At 39.5% G+C, this 18,721-nt stretch overlaps 1 protein-coding gene across 1 annotated transcript; it reads left to right on the forward strand.

The window, feature by feature from the left end:
* Positions 1–1,973: 1,973 nt before the first annotated feature.
* dhtkd1 (dehydrogenase E1 and transketolase domain containing 1) lies at positions 1,974–18,601 on the forward strand. The gene is made up of 17 exons (XM_027163822.2): positions 1,974–2,248; positions 2,489–2,641; positions 2,774–2,985; positions 4,263–4,457; positions 6,327–6,596; positions 8,200–8,371; positions 9,402–9,600; positions 9,687–9,999; positions 13,446–13,530; positions 13,665–13,804; positions 14,024–14,174; positions 14,541–14,647; positions 14,770–14,934; positions 15,217–15,299; positions 15,396–15,565; positions 17,352–17,437; positions 17,536–18,601. The coding sequence occupies exons 1-17, from the start codon at positions 2,065–2,067 to the stop codon at positions 17,635–17,637; spliced, it is 2,787 nt and encodes a 928-aa protein (XP_027019623.2). The 5' UTR covers positions 1,974–2,064; the 3' UTR covers positions 17,638–18,601.
* Positions 18,602–18,721: the final 120 nt, after the last annotated feature.

Below are 18,721 nucleotides of genomic sequence, written 5' to 3' on the forward strand. Positions count from 1 at the left end.
TTAATAACATGTTTAACAAAGAAAAACAAAAAAAGGCAGGGATTCTTTGGTACAAGCACTAAAAGCACAATTAACCTGGATATATGGACGCCTGACCTTAGTAGTACAGGTATAAACAAATTTGGAGGGTGAATGTTGAAGCAAACTAATTATAAACTACAGTGTTACCTGTTTGCTTAGAAAACAACAAGCTCCTAAAAACTCTGACAGTGTTGTCATTTGTGATCAGACCTGGACAGAAACAACCACAGTGTTGAATATGGCATGTGTCCATGATGCCCAAACTCATACTGGCAAAAATTAACTTTTCAACTTATTCCTTTAAGCTTAAATGTATTGCTCTTCCTAAACAAAGGACTTTCATGAACTATATTCTTGATTTTACTGTTTTAAGGAGTGTCATTGTATAAAGGATTTTACATTAGATCTAATGTCATCTAATAATCTAATTTCATGCCTTCTCTGTACTGCTGTTAATGGTTGCTATTAAAGCTTAGTCTCCATCTTTACAGTCATGCTTGAAAGTTTGTTAACTCAATGCACAAATGGAAATCTTTTATTTTATAGAGACCACCTAGAAACCCTGGAGGTTGGGCTCATGTGTGGCTTCCTTCCTGCTGTCCAAAATGGTGGTCAATTGAGTGTACTTTTCTGGGCCAATTAGAAAGCACTTAAAAATCTGCTCATTATTTTTTGCAAGTCATAATTTTTTGGCTTTCAAAAAATTTTTATGCAAGCACATTGGTTTGCAAAATATCTACAGACTGATACAACATGTGTGTATTATTAATAATCCAGATGAATCCATTCTATTTTAAGTTGGCTGAATACTTTTGCAAGACTCTGTATCTCTATAATAATAAAGAAAAGTGACTTTCATCACACCACTATGGTGCAGTGATTTATTGCTAAAGAAAGGTGGCAGTGCTTCAGTTTTAGCACTCTCCAAATTTAGAACAGACATTCTGCAATCGATGGAAGGAACAAATGTCAACTGTCCCTTCAGTCTAAAGTTCATATCGGTGCATGACTATGAGTGGTGATTAGAAGAAACATAGCTCCTCAGACATGTTCAAACTGTTTACTCCAGATGAGGCGGATTAGTCGCACCACAATCTGTCAGTCTGTGTATATCACACGTCACTAGAGGTGCACAAAACTCCCACTGATTCTCAGTACTGCTCGACTCTCAGACTGATCACTCAGAGGGCAAGAAAGGTAAGCAACAAGACTGTTCTCTGTTCTGACACCTAGCTGGTGGACTGATCCTCCCCTAGATGGCAGAACACTGGCAGTATTTAAACACCAACCAGACCTGCCTTTTCCTAAAATACTTAAAATGTAGTATCAGGATGACTTCAAAGCATTAATGATTAATCATATATATACATATATATATATATATATATATATATATATATATATATATATATATATATACACATATATATATATATATAAAAATATATAAATATATAAAAATATATATATATATATAAGTTTATATATATATATATATATATATATATATATATATATATATATATATATATAGTGCACATAGAGGCATACATACATACATACATATCGAAATAAATATCGAGATACATAAATGTATGTGTGTGTGTGTACAGTATATATATATATATATATATATATATATATATATATATATATATATATATATATATATATATATATATATATATATATATAACCTTAACATCTGCTTTATATACTTTCTAACCTTAACACATAATGTTTTATGTACAGGTGAATATTTATGCTTTACCTGTTAGGGATTCATAATAATTATTAAAATAAATAAATTGTGTCTGAGGCTTACGTTAGCATAACGTTACCAGAATAACACTGTAATAGAGTTTGTTTATTGGTTAATTCAGGCAAGTCCTAAGTCCAATCAGCAACGAGTAACTAAATTTACCCTCATTCGTGCAGCCAATAGGAATGGAGAGAACTGACGCCTCCCCTCGTCTCTGCCTATGGCGTGTACAAGCTGTAGTTGATTCGGTGTCGCTTTCGGTTGAATGAATCAGAATCAAAATGTCAGCCGGTGTCATGCTAAAGTGTTTGCATAAAGTTAGTAGGCATTCGTTGGCGGTGTTTAGAGCACCGTTACTCGCTTTGTACCACACCGAGAGAGGTGTTTTTGGGTACAGACCGCGGAGAGGAAAGCCGGATGTCGCGTTACAGGAGCTGCTGAACACACACTCATGTCTTAATCAAGGTCAGTGTGGCTTATAGTCGACTTGTTTACACACCAAACCAACAGTAAACATTTAACCTTATACTAGTCACAGGTTTATTCCGTATGATCTTGAATCTGTTTATTGCATTGTGACTTCACAGTGTTGTAGGTGTCTGATGTGATCACGTGCTTCTCCTCATGACGTGCTGTAATGCTGTAATATTACTGTCTGAATGATAGAAGTCAATGTGAGATTGTGAAATTGTCTTGTGTGAACAGATCATGGCTTGGCGAGGTTAGTGGAGGCTTATCGGACCCATGGGCACAAAGCCGCTCTGATTAACCCTTTAATGCCCAACTCGCCTGTTATGGACAAGGTCCCAGAGATCAGCATCCTGAAAGGAAGCCTCCAAGGAAGCATGATCACATCTGGTACACATCTGATGTTTGGGGATTCGTCCCTATTCGTGTCATCTAACGCTTGAGATCAAAAAGTAATTCCAGCTGTACTCTTTGCTTTGCATTTTGTTATTGAGCTCCTGTGGGTTCTGGTTCTTAATGCAGGTTTGAGGCACTTTGGGAAAGCGGAGGCCAGGACAGAGGAGGTGGTTGCGTACTTGGAGGACACCTATTGCGGGAGGATCTCGATAGAAACCAGTCAGCTGGATAGTCTGGAAGAGAGAGTGTGGCTCGCTGATCGATTTGAGGAGCTGAAGAAGGAGAGCTTCACTGCTGAAGAGAGGAGACAGCTGGCAAAACTCATGCTGGAATCTCAGGTACAACATACCGGTACAATCCATCTCCTAAAATTTAACCAATCTGATATAATCAGACCTTCATACTAAATATTATTTCTGTATTTTTTAAAGCAAGAGATTTAATCAAGGGGGGAAAAAAAGATATTTTGTGTTAATAAATATATTTCTTGCAAATCAAATCATGGCACAAGCTACAGGTTGAAAAACTCAAGTCGCTCTGGCGCAATTCATAATGAAATACGGACATAAAATAATGAAGCCTTGACTATAAAACTTCTGTTCCTAATATTCTATCTACTCATCCATGTATAGTTTATTTATGTTGGTGTTTAACTTATTGTTCTTATTTAACTGCTGGACGTGTTGACTAACGGTGGTGTTAGTGTAGTATTATTTAACTCATCAGGGATGTGACCTTGTTGCATTTCTCTTCAGTGATCCAATACGGATACATAGAAACTAGTCAAAGCAGACACAGGTTCAGACAGGCTTGGTTTTAATAATGAGTCGATTCTTTAATACGGAGTTTGATATTGGTTAACATCAGCTAAGTTATACGGAAGACCTCATCTGTGCTGATAAGGTCTGTGCTCAAATGAAGCGCGAATACAGGTTTTCCAACTTTCTGTAGTGAACCACACAAAGCTGTTTGGTATAAAGTTTCACCGTAGACTCGCCTGTTAAGGACAATGTCTATGTGCACTACATTGTAATTTGTAGTGCACATAGACATATTCGTCCTTATGTTTGCTATACAACATAAATAAACTCCTGATCTGGGGTTACAGAGGGTTTGTGAAGCTTGTGTCTGTATAAGTTTCCTCTGGGTTCTTCAGTTTTGTGTTAACTCATTTTAAACCTGCCACTAGGTTGATTGGTTTCTTAAAATTGCCCCAAACTGTTGAAGCGTGTGTGTTTGTGTCTGAGTGTGTTTATTTGTGTGCACATGATGCCCCGTGATAGACTGTCCTCACAACCAGATTGTTAACCAGCATTGTTACTTTGTGTTCCTGGGATTGGCTTCAGATCTACTGCAACTGTGATCAGGATAAAGTGATTACTGAAGATGAACGAACAAGCTAACAAAATTAAGTTAGCTGTTTTTTTTATGTGAATGGCCTTGAAAATGATATTGGGGATATTTCATGCATCGTGAAATACGACTTGTTTAACTTTTATGCATTTTGTTTTATTCTAATCTGAGAGAAAACCCTGTAAAATCTCTTAAATGTCTCAAAGGCCTTTTAATATAAAATTGACTATAGCACTAATTTATTTATTTTTAATCATTATAGGAATTTGACCACTTTCTTGGCACCAAGTTTGCCACAGTCAAGCGGTACGGAGGAGAGGGAGCAGAGAGCATGATGGGATTTTTCCTCGAGCTTTTCCATTCAGCTGCGAAGAGCGGCGTAACAGATGTGGTAATGGGAATGCCTCACCGTGGACGCCTCAACTTGCTTACTGGACTTTTGCACTTCCCACCCGAGGTGAGTAGAAAACAACGGAAGAAGGGCTGTAAATAGTTTAACCGTTTTCTTTGTCACATAAACATTACAGCGCAGTGAAATTCTTTCTTCACACATCCCAACTTTGGAGGTTGGAGTCAGAGCACAGGGTCAGCCATGATACAACTGGAGCTGCACCACTGGAGCAGAGAGGGTTAAGGGCTCAACAGTGGCAGCTTGGCAGTGCTTGGGCTTGAACCCTGATCCTCCAATCAACAACCCAGAGCTTTAACCACTTGAGCCACCACAATATACCCAATATAGACACTCACTCTCACTCACTCATTTTCTACCGCTTTTATCCGAACTACCTCGGGTCACGGGGGGCCTGTGCCTATCTCAGGCGTCATCGGGCATCAAGGCAGGATACACCCTGGACGGAGTGCCAACCCATCGCAGGGTGCGCGCGCACACACGCGCACACACACTCTCATTCACTCATGCATTCACACACTACGAGATGCCAGAGATGCCAGTTAACCTACCATGCATGTCTTTGGACTGGGGGAGGAAACGGGGAGAACATGCAAACTCCGCACACACAAGGCGGAGGCAGGAATCGAACCCCGACCCTGGAGGTGTGAGGCGAACGTGCTACCCACTAAGCCGCTGTGCCCCCTATCTATCTATCTATCTATCTATCTATCTATCTATCTATCTATCTATCTATCTATCTATCTATCTATCTATCTATCTATCTATCTATTAAAATATAAAGTGAAATGATCTTTTCCTGAAGTGTCTGCAATAAAATCCATCACAGATGATAAAGAAAGCACTTAATTTTAAAGAAACCAATCAATTTTAGTAAAACATTGCTCTGGAAATGGTTTTAAATGTAAGCTGGGAAATGTGTGGTAACGGTTGTAAAGCAGTGAAACATCTCCTGTACAAAACAAAATTGCAGCTCATTCAGAACTTGATGAGCCAGCATGCAGCGATACACAGCAGGCAAAGTCTGACAAACATGCCCACACCCAGGAGGGGATATTAAAATACCAAAACATAACATGAAGTACAAATCCAGGCAGCTGGCAGAAGATACAGGGTCTAGTGAAATAACATCAAAAATGGTCAAATAAAAGGGGATTAGGATGTAAAATAATACCATACAGAAAGTTCTCAGATTCCTCGTTGATTTGGACTTTAACCCAGATGTTTGTCTCAGCATGTATCAGCATTTCTGAAAACACTTGTTTAACTACAGTAAGTAGAAATGCTTTAAAAGACAAGGTGTTAACTAGAACACGACAGGAAAAAGTTCACCACGGGAAATATGGTGTAGAGTTCATCTGAGCCTTTCAGGCTCAGATGAACTCTACACCATATTTCCCGTGGTGAACTTTTTCCCGTGGTTCTAGTTAACACCTTGTCTTTTCAACCCTCTTTTAATTCAACAGTGATTCCTTTTAACGAGGTTGATAATTAACTGGAAGTGAAGCTGAAGTGTTGGAGTAGAACACCAAACATGCTGTATTGCTATAGTTTGTATGACATTTCACACAAAAAAGAGTGATGTTGAAAGGTTTTAGGAACATTTTGATTGCAGGGGAAATAAATGATGCGAGACCTGAGAGCAGTCGGAGGTAACAGAGCACACAAAAGCAAACTGAAAATGAAGCCCAAGCAAATTGAGAACCAGTCAAGCTACAATGACGGCCAAATATCTGTCACCGGCAGGTTATGCTGAGGTTACATTGATTGACATATAATACTTTATAGTTTACATGCAGAATTTACAGATATTTTTGGAAGAATTACATATCATGAAGCTGCAAGCCTAAGCCTCAGTTAGGTTCTGAGTCTCTTCCAACACTGTCTCATTTTCTATCTCACTTTTTCTTACTCTAGCTGATGTTTCGGAAAATGAGAGGTCTCAGCGAATTCCCAGAGAACTCTCCCGCCATCGGAGATGTCCTGTCTCACCTCACCTCTTCTGTGGACCTGGACGTCGGCGCTGCTCACCCGCTCCACGTGACCATGTTACCCAACCCGTCCCATTTGGAGGCCATTAACCCAGTCACTCAGGGCAAAACTCGCGGCCGACAACAGGTTAAAAAGGATGGCGATTATTCTAGCGACAGCAACGCTAGGCCTGGAGACAAAGTCATCTGTTTGCAGGTACGCTGGAGACTGATTTGTGTAACTAGGTATGGCATTTTAAATCGGACTGATCTTTACAGCACTGGTTATATAATCAGGGCAAAGAAACCTGTTCTTCCAGGATCTACTTTTATTTCCTGAAAACAAAATGCATCTGAACATCTTACTGAAAATTGCCTTCTTCTTCTTCTTCTTCTTCTTCACCTTCTTCACCTTGTTCACCTTCTTCTGATTCCTCATCTTCTTCACCTTCTTCTTCTTCTTCTTCTTCTGCTTCTTCACCTTCTTCTTCATCTCATTTTTCTTCTTCTTTCTTCTTCTTCTTCTTCTTCTTCTTCCTTTTCCTTCTTCTTCTTCTTCTTCTTCTTCTTCTTCTTCTTCTTCTTCTTCTTCTTCTTCTTCTTTTTCATCTCATTTTCTTCTTCTTTTTCTTCTTCACCTTATTCTTCTTCTTCTTCCTCTGCTTCTTTCTTCTTCTTCACCTTCTTCTTCTTTTCACCTTCTTCTTCTTCTTTTTCTTCACCTTCTTCTGATTCCTCATCTTCTTCACCTTCTTCTTTTGCTTCTTCATCTCTTTTTTTTCTCTTCTTCTTTTTCCTTCTTCTTCTTTTTCATCTCATTTTCTACTTCTTTTTCTTCTTCCTCTGCTTCTTTCTTCTTCTTCACCTTCACCTTCTTCTTCTTCTTCTTCTTCTTTTTCACCTTCTTCTTCTTTTTCTTCACCTTCTGATTCCTCATCTTCTTCACCTTCTTCTTCTTCTTCTTCTTCACCTTCTTCTTTTGCTTCTTCATCTCTTTTTTTCTCTTCTTCTTTTTCTTCTTCTCCTTTTTCTTCTTCTTCACCTTCTTCTTCATCTCATTTTTCTTCTTCTTTCTTCTTCTTCTTCTTCTTCTTTTTCACCTTCTTCTTCTTCTACTTCTTCTTCTGATTCCTCATCTTCTTCACCTTCTTCTTCTTCTTTTTTCTTTTCTTCTGCCTCTTCCTCTTCTTCCTTTACTACCTTTTTATAAATATACATTTCTCGACTTCTCAAGTAGTGAGAAGTTGAATAATAACCTTCTAGTGCAACATAAATGTGAGAAACAGATTGGACACAGCTGTAATTTTACACGAGTCATCAGCAATCAGCAGCATCCTGTTTTTGGACCACTAAAGGAGGCATCGGGTGGAAAGACGTTCCGGTTGGATGAAAGCAATACAACAGATGGTGCATACACAACAGGAGGATTTTTTATTTTTTTTAAAGGAATCCAGACACTCATTAAGAGAACGTTTGCACTGAATGAGTTGTTCATGTAGGAAAATGACACACTCTTGTGACTGTTGAAACAAAACAAGTTTTCATTTGACTGTTCAGATTTAATATGAAGGTCAAAATCCTCTTAATATTTTTGCATTCTACTTGTGAAGAAAGTACATGCCTTAATCGACTTGCCACAAGGAATGTCTGCTAATTAATTAATTATATTTGTGTTAATTAATGTCAACCTATTTAATATTATTTTGATATAATAACATGTATAATTTTTGCTCTTCTTCAACAAATCATCTGTGCGAATTTTGTTTGAATTTTGTCAGACGACGTGTCTAAAGTTCTGTCATCTCTTCTTATATCTTCAGGTTCACGGTGACGCCTCCTTCTCCGGACAAGGGGTTGTACCAGAAACCTTCACCCTGTCAAATCTCCCTCACTTCAGAGTCGGTGGAAGTATTCACCTTATTGTGAACAATCAAGTGGGCTACACCACTCCGTCTGAAAGAGCCCGCTCCTCCTTATATTGCAGTGATATTGGTAGGTTCGAGGACCAGCTCTTTGCACAGATCCGTGATGCAATTCAATTTAATTCAAGTTTATATGTATAGTGCTTTTGACAATGAACAATGCCTTAATGCAGCTTCATAGGAGATAAAATGTATCCCTATTTATCCCTAATGAACAAGCCTGAGGCCAGGGAAACCTCCCTTATACGGTATGAAGAAGAAACCTTCAGAGGAACCTCATCCTCATTTGGGTGACTGGAGGGTGTGAATATAAATTGTTCTAAACACCACCAGTGTGTGTGATTATAAATAATGTCCTTTCTACAGTCAGTTGGAGTCGTGTAACTCCTGAGCAACTCATTAATTAGCTCATCATCTGAGTTGAGCTCATTAATTGACTCAACACCATCTCCTCTGTGCCGAAGTTTTCAAATACTCATTGATGGAGATGCAGCATATGTAGAATGTTATTTTGTGTATTGATTAAGTAGTTGTTCTCCTCAAAGTCCTCACGGGCTCTTCAACTTTTCCTCAAGTGTCCGAAATCTTCATGAAGCGTAATCCGACTGGAGCTGGACTAGGAAAAATGTAGTCGATTTGAAGAAAAAATGTTGGTCGGTGTTGAAAGAAGCATAAATTGTTGTTTTGTACAAAAGTACAACCTGACTTGGCATGAAAGAGAAGGCATCTTAAACCAAAACTGTTTGGCAAAGAATCTGTTTTGGTTTAAGAAGTAGACATAATAGAAATAAGAATATCGATGTATGCAAAATCTGCTCAGAATATATTGAATAATTAACAGCTAGTATGTAAGAAAGTAGGAATTTACACATAGATCCTTAGATCCATAGATATCTGGATTGATTGTTGTGTCGTTTTAGTTTTGATTCTATTCTTTTTTTGTTTTAGTAAATACTAAAATTAAAAGATGTAGTCTGCAGATCTGTGAGTGTATTAGAGTCAAGTGTAGAATTGTATATATCTCCCTCAGTGTTGAGAAATAAATGAGCTTTACTACAGTAATGTAGCTTTACTTCACACACTCATGGCGTCTCTTTCAGGTAAGATGGTGGGTTGTGCCGTGGTCCACGTAAATGGCGATGATGCTGAAGAGGTCCTCAGAGCCACACGGTTAGCTGTGGAGTATCAGAGACTCTTCCGTAAGGACGTTATAGTGGACCTGCTGTGTTACCGGCAGTGGGGACACAATGAGCTGGACGAGCCTTTCTTCACGAACCCTGCCATGTACAAAATCATCCGGTGAGCTCTCATTCTGTCTTGGCTTCGATTTCTGGGCCAAGCTTTCATTATAATGGTAAATCAACCGGTATACTTTGTTTTGGTAGCTCAAGGAAGAGCATCCCAGATTCCTACTCTGACCAGCTGATCTCAGAGGGATTGATGACTGAAGAGGAACGCAGTCAGATTAAAACAGCCCACCACTCCTTGCTCAGTGACCGTCTGGCCAACATGACTTTCTATAGCCCTCCGCCCACCAACCTGCAGGGCCGTTGGCACGATCTGACAGAGCCACAGGACAGAGTTTCATCCTGGGACACCGGTGTGGCCGTTCCCCTGCTTCAGTATGTGGGGGCAAAGACTGTGGAGATCCCTGAGGAGATCCAGGTGCACAGTCACCTCCTGAAGACACACATAAAGGTAGAGGCTTTATAGCTCTTTTAACTTTTCTTTCTTTGTGTCCTGTGCTTGTTTATTTACTGCCATTCTGTGAGGTTTCAATGAAAATCCAAATTACAGGAAGGAAGAATAATCTTTTAATTTGATGCTCAAATCCTTTTAAAAGTTGTGTGCTGGTCTTTTGAATAACCATTAGATGTTTTTGAGGTCTTGTCCAAAAACTATAGTTTCCATTCCCACAAAGTCAGAAGAACACAATGGTATAGAATCTCGTAGGGAGCTTTACTTTTTCCCTTCACTGGATCGAAACCCTGTTACAGCATGACAATGTTCCTGTACACAAAGCACAGAGTTCCTTGAAGACATGGTGTCAAGGTCGGCGTGGAAGAACTTGAGTATCCTGCATAGAGCCCTGACTCAACATCTGAACATGTTACTGAAAATGTATGCAGAAGTACAATTGCCTGGCTGCAACTAATTCTTCTTCTGTTTCTTCTTCTCCTTCTGTTTCTTCTTCTTCTTCTCCTTCTGTTTCTTCTTCTTCTTCTTCTTCTGTTTCTTCTTCTTCTACTTCTTCTCCTTCATCTTCTTCTTCTTCTTCTTCTTCTTCTTCTTCTTCTTCTTCTGCTTCTTCTGCTTCTGCTTCTTCATCTTCACCTTCCTCTTCTGCTTCTTCATCTCCTTTTTCTTCTTCTTCTTCACCTTCTTCTTCTGCTTCTTCATCTCCTTTTTCTTCTTCTTCTTCTCAACCCCACTGAACACCATTGAAATGAACACCGACTGAACCCCAGATCTCCTCACACTTACAGTACATCATCAGTGTCAGATGTCACTAATGCTCTAGTAGCTGAACACAGTCGACATCCAGTAGAAAGCCTTCCCAGAAGAGCAGAGCTTATTACAACAGTAAAAGTCTAATGGGAAGCCCAGCAAGAGACTAAATCTTAAGTGAAATCTCCATTTTTCCTTAATCGGCTCAGACTGTCATCAGATAACGGCTATTAAAATGTCTGCGATGCTCCTGCGCTACAGTCAGAATTAGACACTTTTCACTTTTAGGATTTTAGGGTTAATCAAGTGATGTATCTCTACAGAGACTCTTTTTTAAGTGATGTATCTCTACAGAGACTCTTTTTTAAGTGATGTATCTCTACAGAGACTCTTTTTTAAGTGCTGAATGTCTACAGAGACTCTTTTTTCAAGTAAGGCTATGTGATGGGGTCCATATGGTATAATAGGCAACCTATAATACACAGCATATAAGACAAAAAAAAAACAATGAAGGCTCCTGGGATTTGCTTCCAATAAAAACTCAGATTGTCCAAATTCTCAGTAAAACTTACCAGCAGATTTTCTTATAAAACCTCACAAAATGTTCCCTGGACTAAAAAAAAGCATAGAATCATCAGATCAGCTATCCAGCTTTGCTTATGCTAATACTGTTTGCTGCTCAATGTTTCTTGTTCTTGATTTATCAGATTTTCTTTACATTCAGTTATCAAAAAACATTACAATATCTTAAGCACTTCTGTCTTGTCAGAGTTAAGCAGGAGGAAGTTAGTAAGCCTCCACAGTCTAATGGTCTTTACCAGGGATGCCACAATTCTCAATATACTATTGAACCGTTCGGTACGACATCCACGGTTTAATACACGATTGTGAATTGCGTTTTTTTCGGTTTTACGTTTAAATAATTTATGTGCTTTTTATTTCCCTTTGAATTGACTGTTTGTGTGTGCCTGTAAGTCTACGAGCTGAGATGAGGAAACTCCTCCCCGCGAGTAAATGTTCAATCTCTATGCTCTAAAGTTAGGGGGCGCTGAACCATCATTCCACACTTTAACATGGCGAGCGGTGGTGAAGCGAGGCTACAGTACGAGGAGGCGCCGGCGTCTTTTAAATCCGTGGTGTGGAGACATTTCGGTTTTGCTGTCGAGTATAATGCCGAGGAAGAAAAAACGGTAAACAAAAAAAGGACTGTCTGCAAGCATTGTTTTACACGTGTAGCCTACTCAAACGGAAACACTTCCAATATGATTGCGCATCTGCGGCGCCATCACCCAGCAATATCAATGTCTGAAGGCAGGATAGCAGAGCAGGTCCTCCAAAAAACAACAGTCCCTCGCTGACTCCTTCCAGCATACATACCCAACTGGTTCCGAGAGACACATGAAAATAACTAAGGCAGTGGGGGTGTTCATTGCCAGAGATTTGCAGCCGTTTTTGGTGATTGGAGATTGGCTTTTGTCACCGTATAAAAACACTCGATCCGCGTTACAGACTACCGTCTCAAACTTTTTTCAGCACTGAGATAATTCCCGACCTCTATGAAAAGACATACAACAGTATTGTGTACGAATTGGCTCAAGCACAGAGCCTTGCTCTGACCACAGATGGTTGGACCTCGCGGGCAACCGTGAGTTAACTCACTGTAACTGTTCACTACATGTCGGATTGGGAAATGAAAAGCTGAAAGATACTTTACATTCTGAATGAAGGATACTGTACTGGAGTACTGCTAAGTTTAATTAAGATGGTTTATTTACGTTCACTGAAGTACAAGTATGTTTATTTGAAATGGTCAATTTATGTTTACTCACTTGTAACTTCACATGTATGTTTTATTTTCAAAATTTAGGAATTTATGTGTTTCCCAGTTTGGGAAACATGGGCTACCAGCAGCTGTGAGATGTCAGTGTTCATTTTAAAATAAAACATGTTTATATTATACAAAACACTAGGAACCAGTGGACTTTTCTATGCTTTTAAGTAAAATAAAGGAGTATTACAATAAATTATTTTTATTTGTTTCTTCTTAAACTCTTAATGTTCCTATTGCCTAAGCATAGAATAACAAAAAACACTTTTATGTGTTAAGCCATCCGAACCGAACCGAACCGAAAACCGTGGTTAAAAAACCGAGGTATGTATTGAATCGTGGGTGAACTGTATTGTTGCATCCCTAGTCTTTACACATTAAGCTGGTGTCTCTCATCTGACTTGGATGAAACATATACTGTAGTTGTGCATCATCAGCATAACATTGAAGCTAATACCATGTTTACGAACAATTTTATATATATATATATATAAAAAGAGAAGCAATGGGCCTAAAACAGAACCTTGTGGAACACCAAACATAACTTTAGTATGTTTAGAGTAGTCACCATTATGATCTACGAACTGCTAATGATGATAACTTATAATAGCATTATCAACTTTAAGTTTTAAGAAGTTTTCCTTCATGTGTGAAGCACTTATGTAGCCTTTGTTTGTGTCACTCATTGTAATGCTGGTGGAACTCTCCACAACACTGAATGCTACAGAGCGCAGTACATCTACAATATGCATTGATTATTTACATCTACTGTTCTTATGTAATAGGAAAGAAATGGATTTAATACGTTGACTACATTTGTTTGTGTCTCTGGTGTTGCTTGAATCTGCTTTTTCATCATCCTTCACAGTCGAGATTGCAGAAACTTGAAGCAGGAGCTGCATTGGACTGGTCCACCGCTGAGGCGCTGGCATTCGGCACACTTCTCTGTCAGGGTAAACAGACTCCTTCAAGCTGAATGCTTTCTTACAAACGTTTACAAACGTGAACCATATTTTAACGAACGCTCAGATCCAGCCCAATTTTGCTTCATTTATCTAGGATTTTTTAATGTTGTTTTTTTCTGCAGGCTTTGACGTGCGGATAAGTGGACAGGACGTTGGGCGTGGTACGTTTAGTCAGCGTCATGCCATGGTTGTGTGCCAAGAGTCCAATGACATGTACATCCCTCTCAATCACATTGACCCGCAACAAAAAGGGCATCTGGAGGTCAGATTAACACAAATCAACCCTGTAATGATTCAAATCATTGTTCACTCTTTTACTCCAATTTATACTGCCATCACTTTATAGTGAATTAATTGTGTTTTCTGTACTGCATGTAGATTGATATTGTGTGTGTGTGTGTGTGTGTGTGTGTGTGTGTGTGTGTGTGTGTGTGTGTGTGTGTGTGTGTGTGTGTGTGTGTGTGTGTGTGTTGTGTTTCAGGTGTGTAACAGTGCACTGTCTGAAGAGGCAGTGTTAGGTTTCGAGTACGGAATGAGTATTGAACAGCCAAAACTGTTGCCCATATGGGAAGCTCAGTTTGGGGATTTCTTCAATGGAGCCCAAATCATCTTTGACACCTTTATCTCTGGAGGTAATAATAAATAAATCTGTAATAATTATCTTAATTATGTGGAAGCTTGGGAAAACCCACATTTTTGGCATTTAGCAGACACCAGTATTCAGAGTGACTTACATTTTTATTTTTAATTTATACAACTGAGCAGTTGAGGGTTAAGGGCCTTGCTCAGGGGCTCAGCAGCTTGGGATTCAAACTTACAACCTTCTGATCAGTAGTCTAATGCCTTAACCACTAGGTAGTTTAAAGAAAAGGTTTCCCCAGGCCAACACACAAGTCTACTGATTTGCATAACTGCTACTGCTTCAGCAATTAAGGACCAGTGCTTTCATACCAGGAAAGAAACAAGTATATCCATACAAAATGATTTTCTTCTACTAGGCGAGGCAAAGTGGTTGCTGCAGAGCGGCATCGTCATCCTGCTTCCACACGGCTACGACGGAGCCGGACCCGAGCACTCATCCTGCCGCATCGAGCGTTTCTTACAAGTGAGTAGTGAAAGTATTAAAGTAAACTCTGTTCATTACACAAAAAGGTTATACACATCTAGAACCTGCTTTACTGATTGGCAGGTTGTTTTATTATTAAGCCCCTTTTTCTCCCCTAACAGCTGTGTGACAGTAGGGAGGAAGGCATCGACGGTGACGTAGTAAATATGGCCGTAGTGAATCCAACAACTCCGGCTCAGTACTTCCACCTGCTAAGGAGACAAATGATCCGAAACTTCCGCAAACCTCTCATCGTGGCATCCCCCAAAACACTGTTGCGTTTTTCAGTGAGTTCTGCATTGGATGATTATCCAACATCACTTGTTGGCTCAGCGTACACCAGCTGATTAGACACTTGATAGAGAACTAATCGTATTGCTGCTGCACTACAGTTCTGAGTATTTATTCTTCTGCACTCGTCTCACACTGTTGTGCATCTGCACCTTACAGTATGTAGTCTTCTGTACTGTTGCGGAGAAACGACATTTCGTTTCCAGTGTATACAATCTATATAGAGGAATGGCAATAAGAGCCAACTTTGACTTGCGTTTTATTCTGTGTAACACAAGGGGGCAGTGTCGAGCTTGGAGGAAATGGGACCTGGAACTTCCTTCAAGCCTGTAATCGGTGACACCTCTGTAAACCCTGAGAGGTAAGAATCTCGTTGTGTTCAACTCTTAAACTATATAACGACGGAACCCGTCTGTAATCATGGAATAATCCCTACATTGTCCCTGATGTGTGCAAGTGTACAGCGAGTGCTGCTCTGCTCAGGCAAGCACTATTATGCACTACTGAAACAAAGAGAGACACTGCCTGAGGCATGTAAGAACACGGCGCTGATCAGAGTCGAGGAGCTTTGCCCTTTCCCCACAGACGCCCTACAGCAGGAGCTCAGCAAGTACAGTAATGCCAAAGGTGAGGCCTTGACATTCTTCTTTTTTTTTTTTTCAAACCAGCTAAACAAACAGGGTTTATGGATTTTATTTCATTTTTCTTTAAATACCTTCCTTGTTAAACCCAAAGAATAGTATCCATGACACACGTGGTAGAGCCGAGGCATTCTGTTACACGTGTTGGAGTATTAGAGCCAGTATCTGATGTTTTACAACATGATGGTGGGTGTTACTGACCAATATAATCTAGATCATTTACACACACCTGTAGAGTCTTAAATCCCATTGTCATCATGCCTGTGATGACTGCATTTTATTTTCCCACTGATGCTTGCAGAGAATTACTCAAGGATTTCAGTATGAAGTACACGGTATGGCCAAAAGTTTGTGGACACCTGACCGTTGCACCTATATTTGCTTGTTGATTTAATCTTTCTGCTGTTATAATAAGCTCCTCTCTTCTGGGAAGACTTTCCACCAGATGTTGGATCGTCGCTGTGGGGATTTGCTCGTTCAGCTACGAGAGCATTAGTGAGATCAGACACTGATCGGTGAGGAAGTCTGGAGCACAGTCTGCATCCCAGTTTATCCTTTAAATGTGATGAGGTCAGGGCTTTGTGAGGGACCCTCGATTTCTTCTATTCCAAACTTAAAGGCAGGGTCTCCGATTTTTGAAAAATGCTTCAGAAAACTGAGTCGGGCCGAATAATAAACAAAAATCAAAACAAAAATCAAAACAAACGTGAGCCAATGAGCAGAAAGGGGCGGGGCTTGTCAATATGTTTGGAGAGAGTGTTCAGTGCGCATGTGTGACATTAGCAGAAAGCGGTTTTAACATTGACATGGAGGATAAAAACAAATAAAGAAAGAGAAGAAAGACTTACGATAAGGCAAGAAGTAGGACGTGTTAATATAGGATCAGCTTTCCAGCGCTGGAGAGAACTGAAGGAGCAGGAAGTCGGCCACATATTCACAGGTTGGAGTTTCCTGAGTCAATAACTCCTGAGCTAAACGCTGTTACTACACAAATAACACCTCTTTTCTATCGTAGTAATGTAGAGAGGCAGCTACAACCGCGTTTTGTGTAGTAACAGCGTTTAGCTCAGGAGTTATCGACTCGGGAAACTCCGGCCTGTGAATATGTGGCCGACTTTACTTAAGACGCCGAGGCGCTTTTTTCCTTCTCGATAGGTGAGTAACGTTGGTTTTGCTTTGTTACACAGAACTAATATATGCCTTTGTCCTTTACATCATTATGCTTGTGTGGCATTTTTGCTTGTTTGTTTATCTACAATCGTATTGTTCTTCCCTTCAGCTATGATAAAGACACGTTTATTTCCATTATTTGCCTGGGTTGCGTATGTATGTGTTGGCGGAGCTATCAATACAGGGGTGGGACCCATTTGGGTTAGGGGCGTGTTTGGTTTGGTGATTTCAAATGTCGATATTGGCTTTCAAAAAACGGAGACTCTGCCTTTAACAAACCGTCTTAACATTTAGCTTCGCTTTGTGCACAGGCGCATTGTCATGCTGGTTCAGGTTTGGGCCTCTTAGTTCCAGTGAAGGAAATTGTAATAATACACCATACAGATGAATCTTATACAACCGTTTGCTTCTAACTGTGTGGCAATAGTTTTGGGAAGAACCACATGTGGGCGTGATGGTCAGGTGTCCACAAACATTTGGCCATATCATATATCACCTGAAGTGCTTCTCTGAAACCAGATATACAGATTTGTGCTCGGTGCAGTAACACAATCATTTCTAATCCACTTTTAAAGCTTATACTTTAAACTTTTTACTTATAGAGTTTATCTGGAGCCAAGAAGAGCCACAGAACATGGGGTGCTGGTTTTTTGTGTCTCCTCGATTTGAAAAACAGCTTGCCCGTAAGGTAAGGATGTGTACCCTTTTTTTAAATAGGTTTTGGACAATATTTATACAGATCTTAGTAACAGTCTTCTTTTTTTCCCTTGTATTTTCTTCACCTAGCTGCGGTTAGTCAGTAGGCCTCCTCTTCCTGCTCCTGCTGTGGGTATCAGTACTCTTCACCATCAGCAGCATGAGGCCATTCTTACAGCCTCTTTCTCCTGATACACATAAAACCCTAAACCCAGCTTTGCCCAGTGTGGCACCTGACGTACGGTACAGCTGCAACAGAGCAATTCTCCCAGTCAGCGTCTGTGCCACAATTTTATTTTATGTTTTAAATGATATTAAAATGATCTACAGTGAAGAGTCGGTGAATGCTGGAAAGTATTCTGTACCGTTTAAAAGTCAGTTCTTTTAAACCGATAAATGATATAGAGCAAAACGGTGGATTTATAGACGCAGTGTTAGAAACAACCTACAAACCTGTGGTGGTGCAAAGTATTTTAAATCCCTAACAGATTAAACATTACAGAAAGCAACCCCAGAAAAGCGGATACTGTTACTTCAGTTCACATAGAACAAAGCGAATCAAATTATCACAAAAACATTTCTGTCTAAACTCTTAAATTGTCTTTCTATAGTTTACATAATGTGAATGTGAAGTGCTGGTTAGTAATATTTACATAATATAAATCAGGTGGTGCTAAATTGTACACTTTTCTATCTCATAACAATGTTCCATAAGCAAGGGCTACACAAGTTTTAACTGCCATAATGTTCCTCCCTTTTATAATATATACATACATACAGCAGCATGTACACTGATTGTGCCTAATAAAACAGCAGAAGAATAAAAATAATAAAGAGATGAACAGATTATTTTTTTCTCTGGTTGCAGATAAATGTTAGGATACATATATGATGATATTATATGTAATGTGAACAATATTTCATCAATAATATTTCTAACTCATCGGAAAGACACTGGGACTGGGACTGGACCCTCTGCTCTTTGTTTAAAATATTTTACATGTGAGAGATGTGGGATCAAGCAATTTCGTTTTCATACCAAGTCTGCAATTCTGCTGTCATTGACTACATTTTCATTTATATCCGCTGTTTTGTTCTAGAACCACTGATGTACATTTAAAGGATCTAAACTGAGAAAAATAAAGATTTTATGTGACCTCGCTTGTACCTTATGCATAGCTGGTAGTTCTGAGCTCGGTTATGGAAGAAGAAGCGACGGATGTGGGATTATTTTTTTAGAACTCTTGAAATCCAGATGCAGATTTTTTTATTTTTT

Source organism: Tachysurus fulvidraco, chromosome 10 (assembly GCF_022655615.1).
Source record: "Tachysurus fulvidraco isolate hzauxx_2018 chromosome 10, HZAU_PFXX_2.0, whole genome shotgun sequence".
Taxonomy (NCBI): Eukaryota; Metazoa; Chordata; class Actinopteri; order Siluriformes; family Bagridae; genus Tachysurus; species Tachysurus fulvidraco.

What these genes read in the sequence shown, in the direction of transcription:
- dhtkd1 (XM_027163822.2), top strand. Translation starts at nt 2,065, where the DNA reads ATGTCAGCCGGTGTCATGCTAAAGTGTTTGCATAAAGTTAGTAGGCAT. An exon ending in CTTATATTGCAGTGATATTG is followed by an intron (nt 8,372 to 9,401) that starts GTAGGTTCGAGG and finishes CGTCTCTTTCAG; the next exon opens with GTAAGATGGTGGGTTGTGCC. An exon ending in TGACACCTTTATCTCTGGAG is followed by an intron (nt 14,175 to 14,540) that starts GTAATAATAAAT and finishes TTCTTCTACTAG; the next exon opens with GCGAGGCAAAGTGGTTGCTG.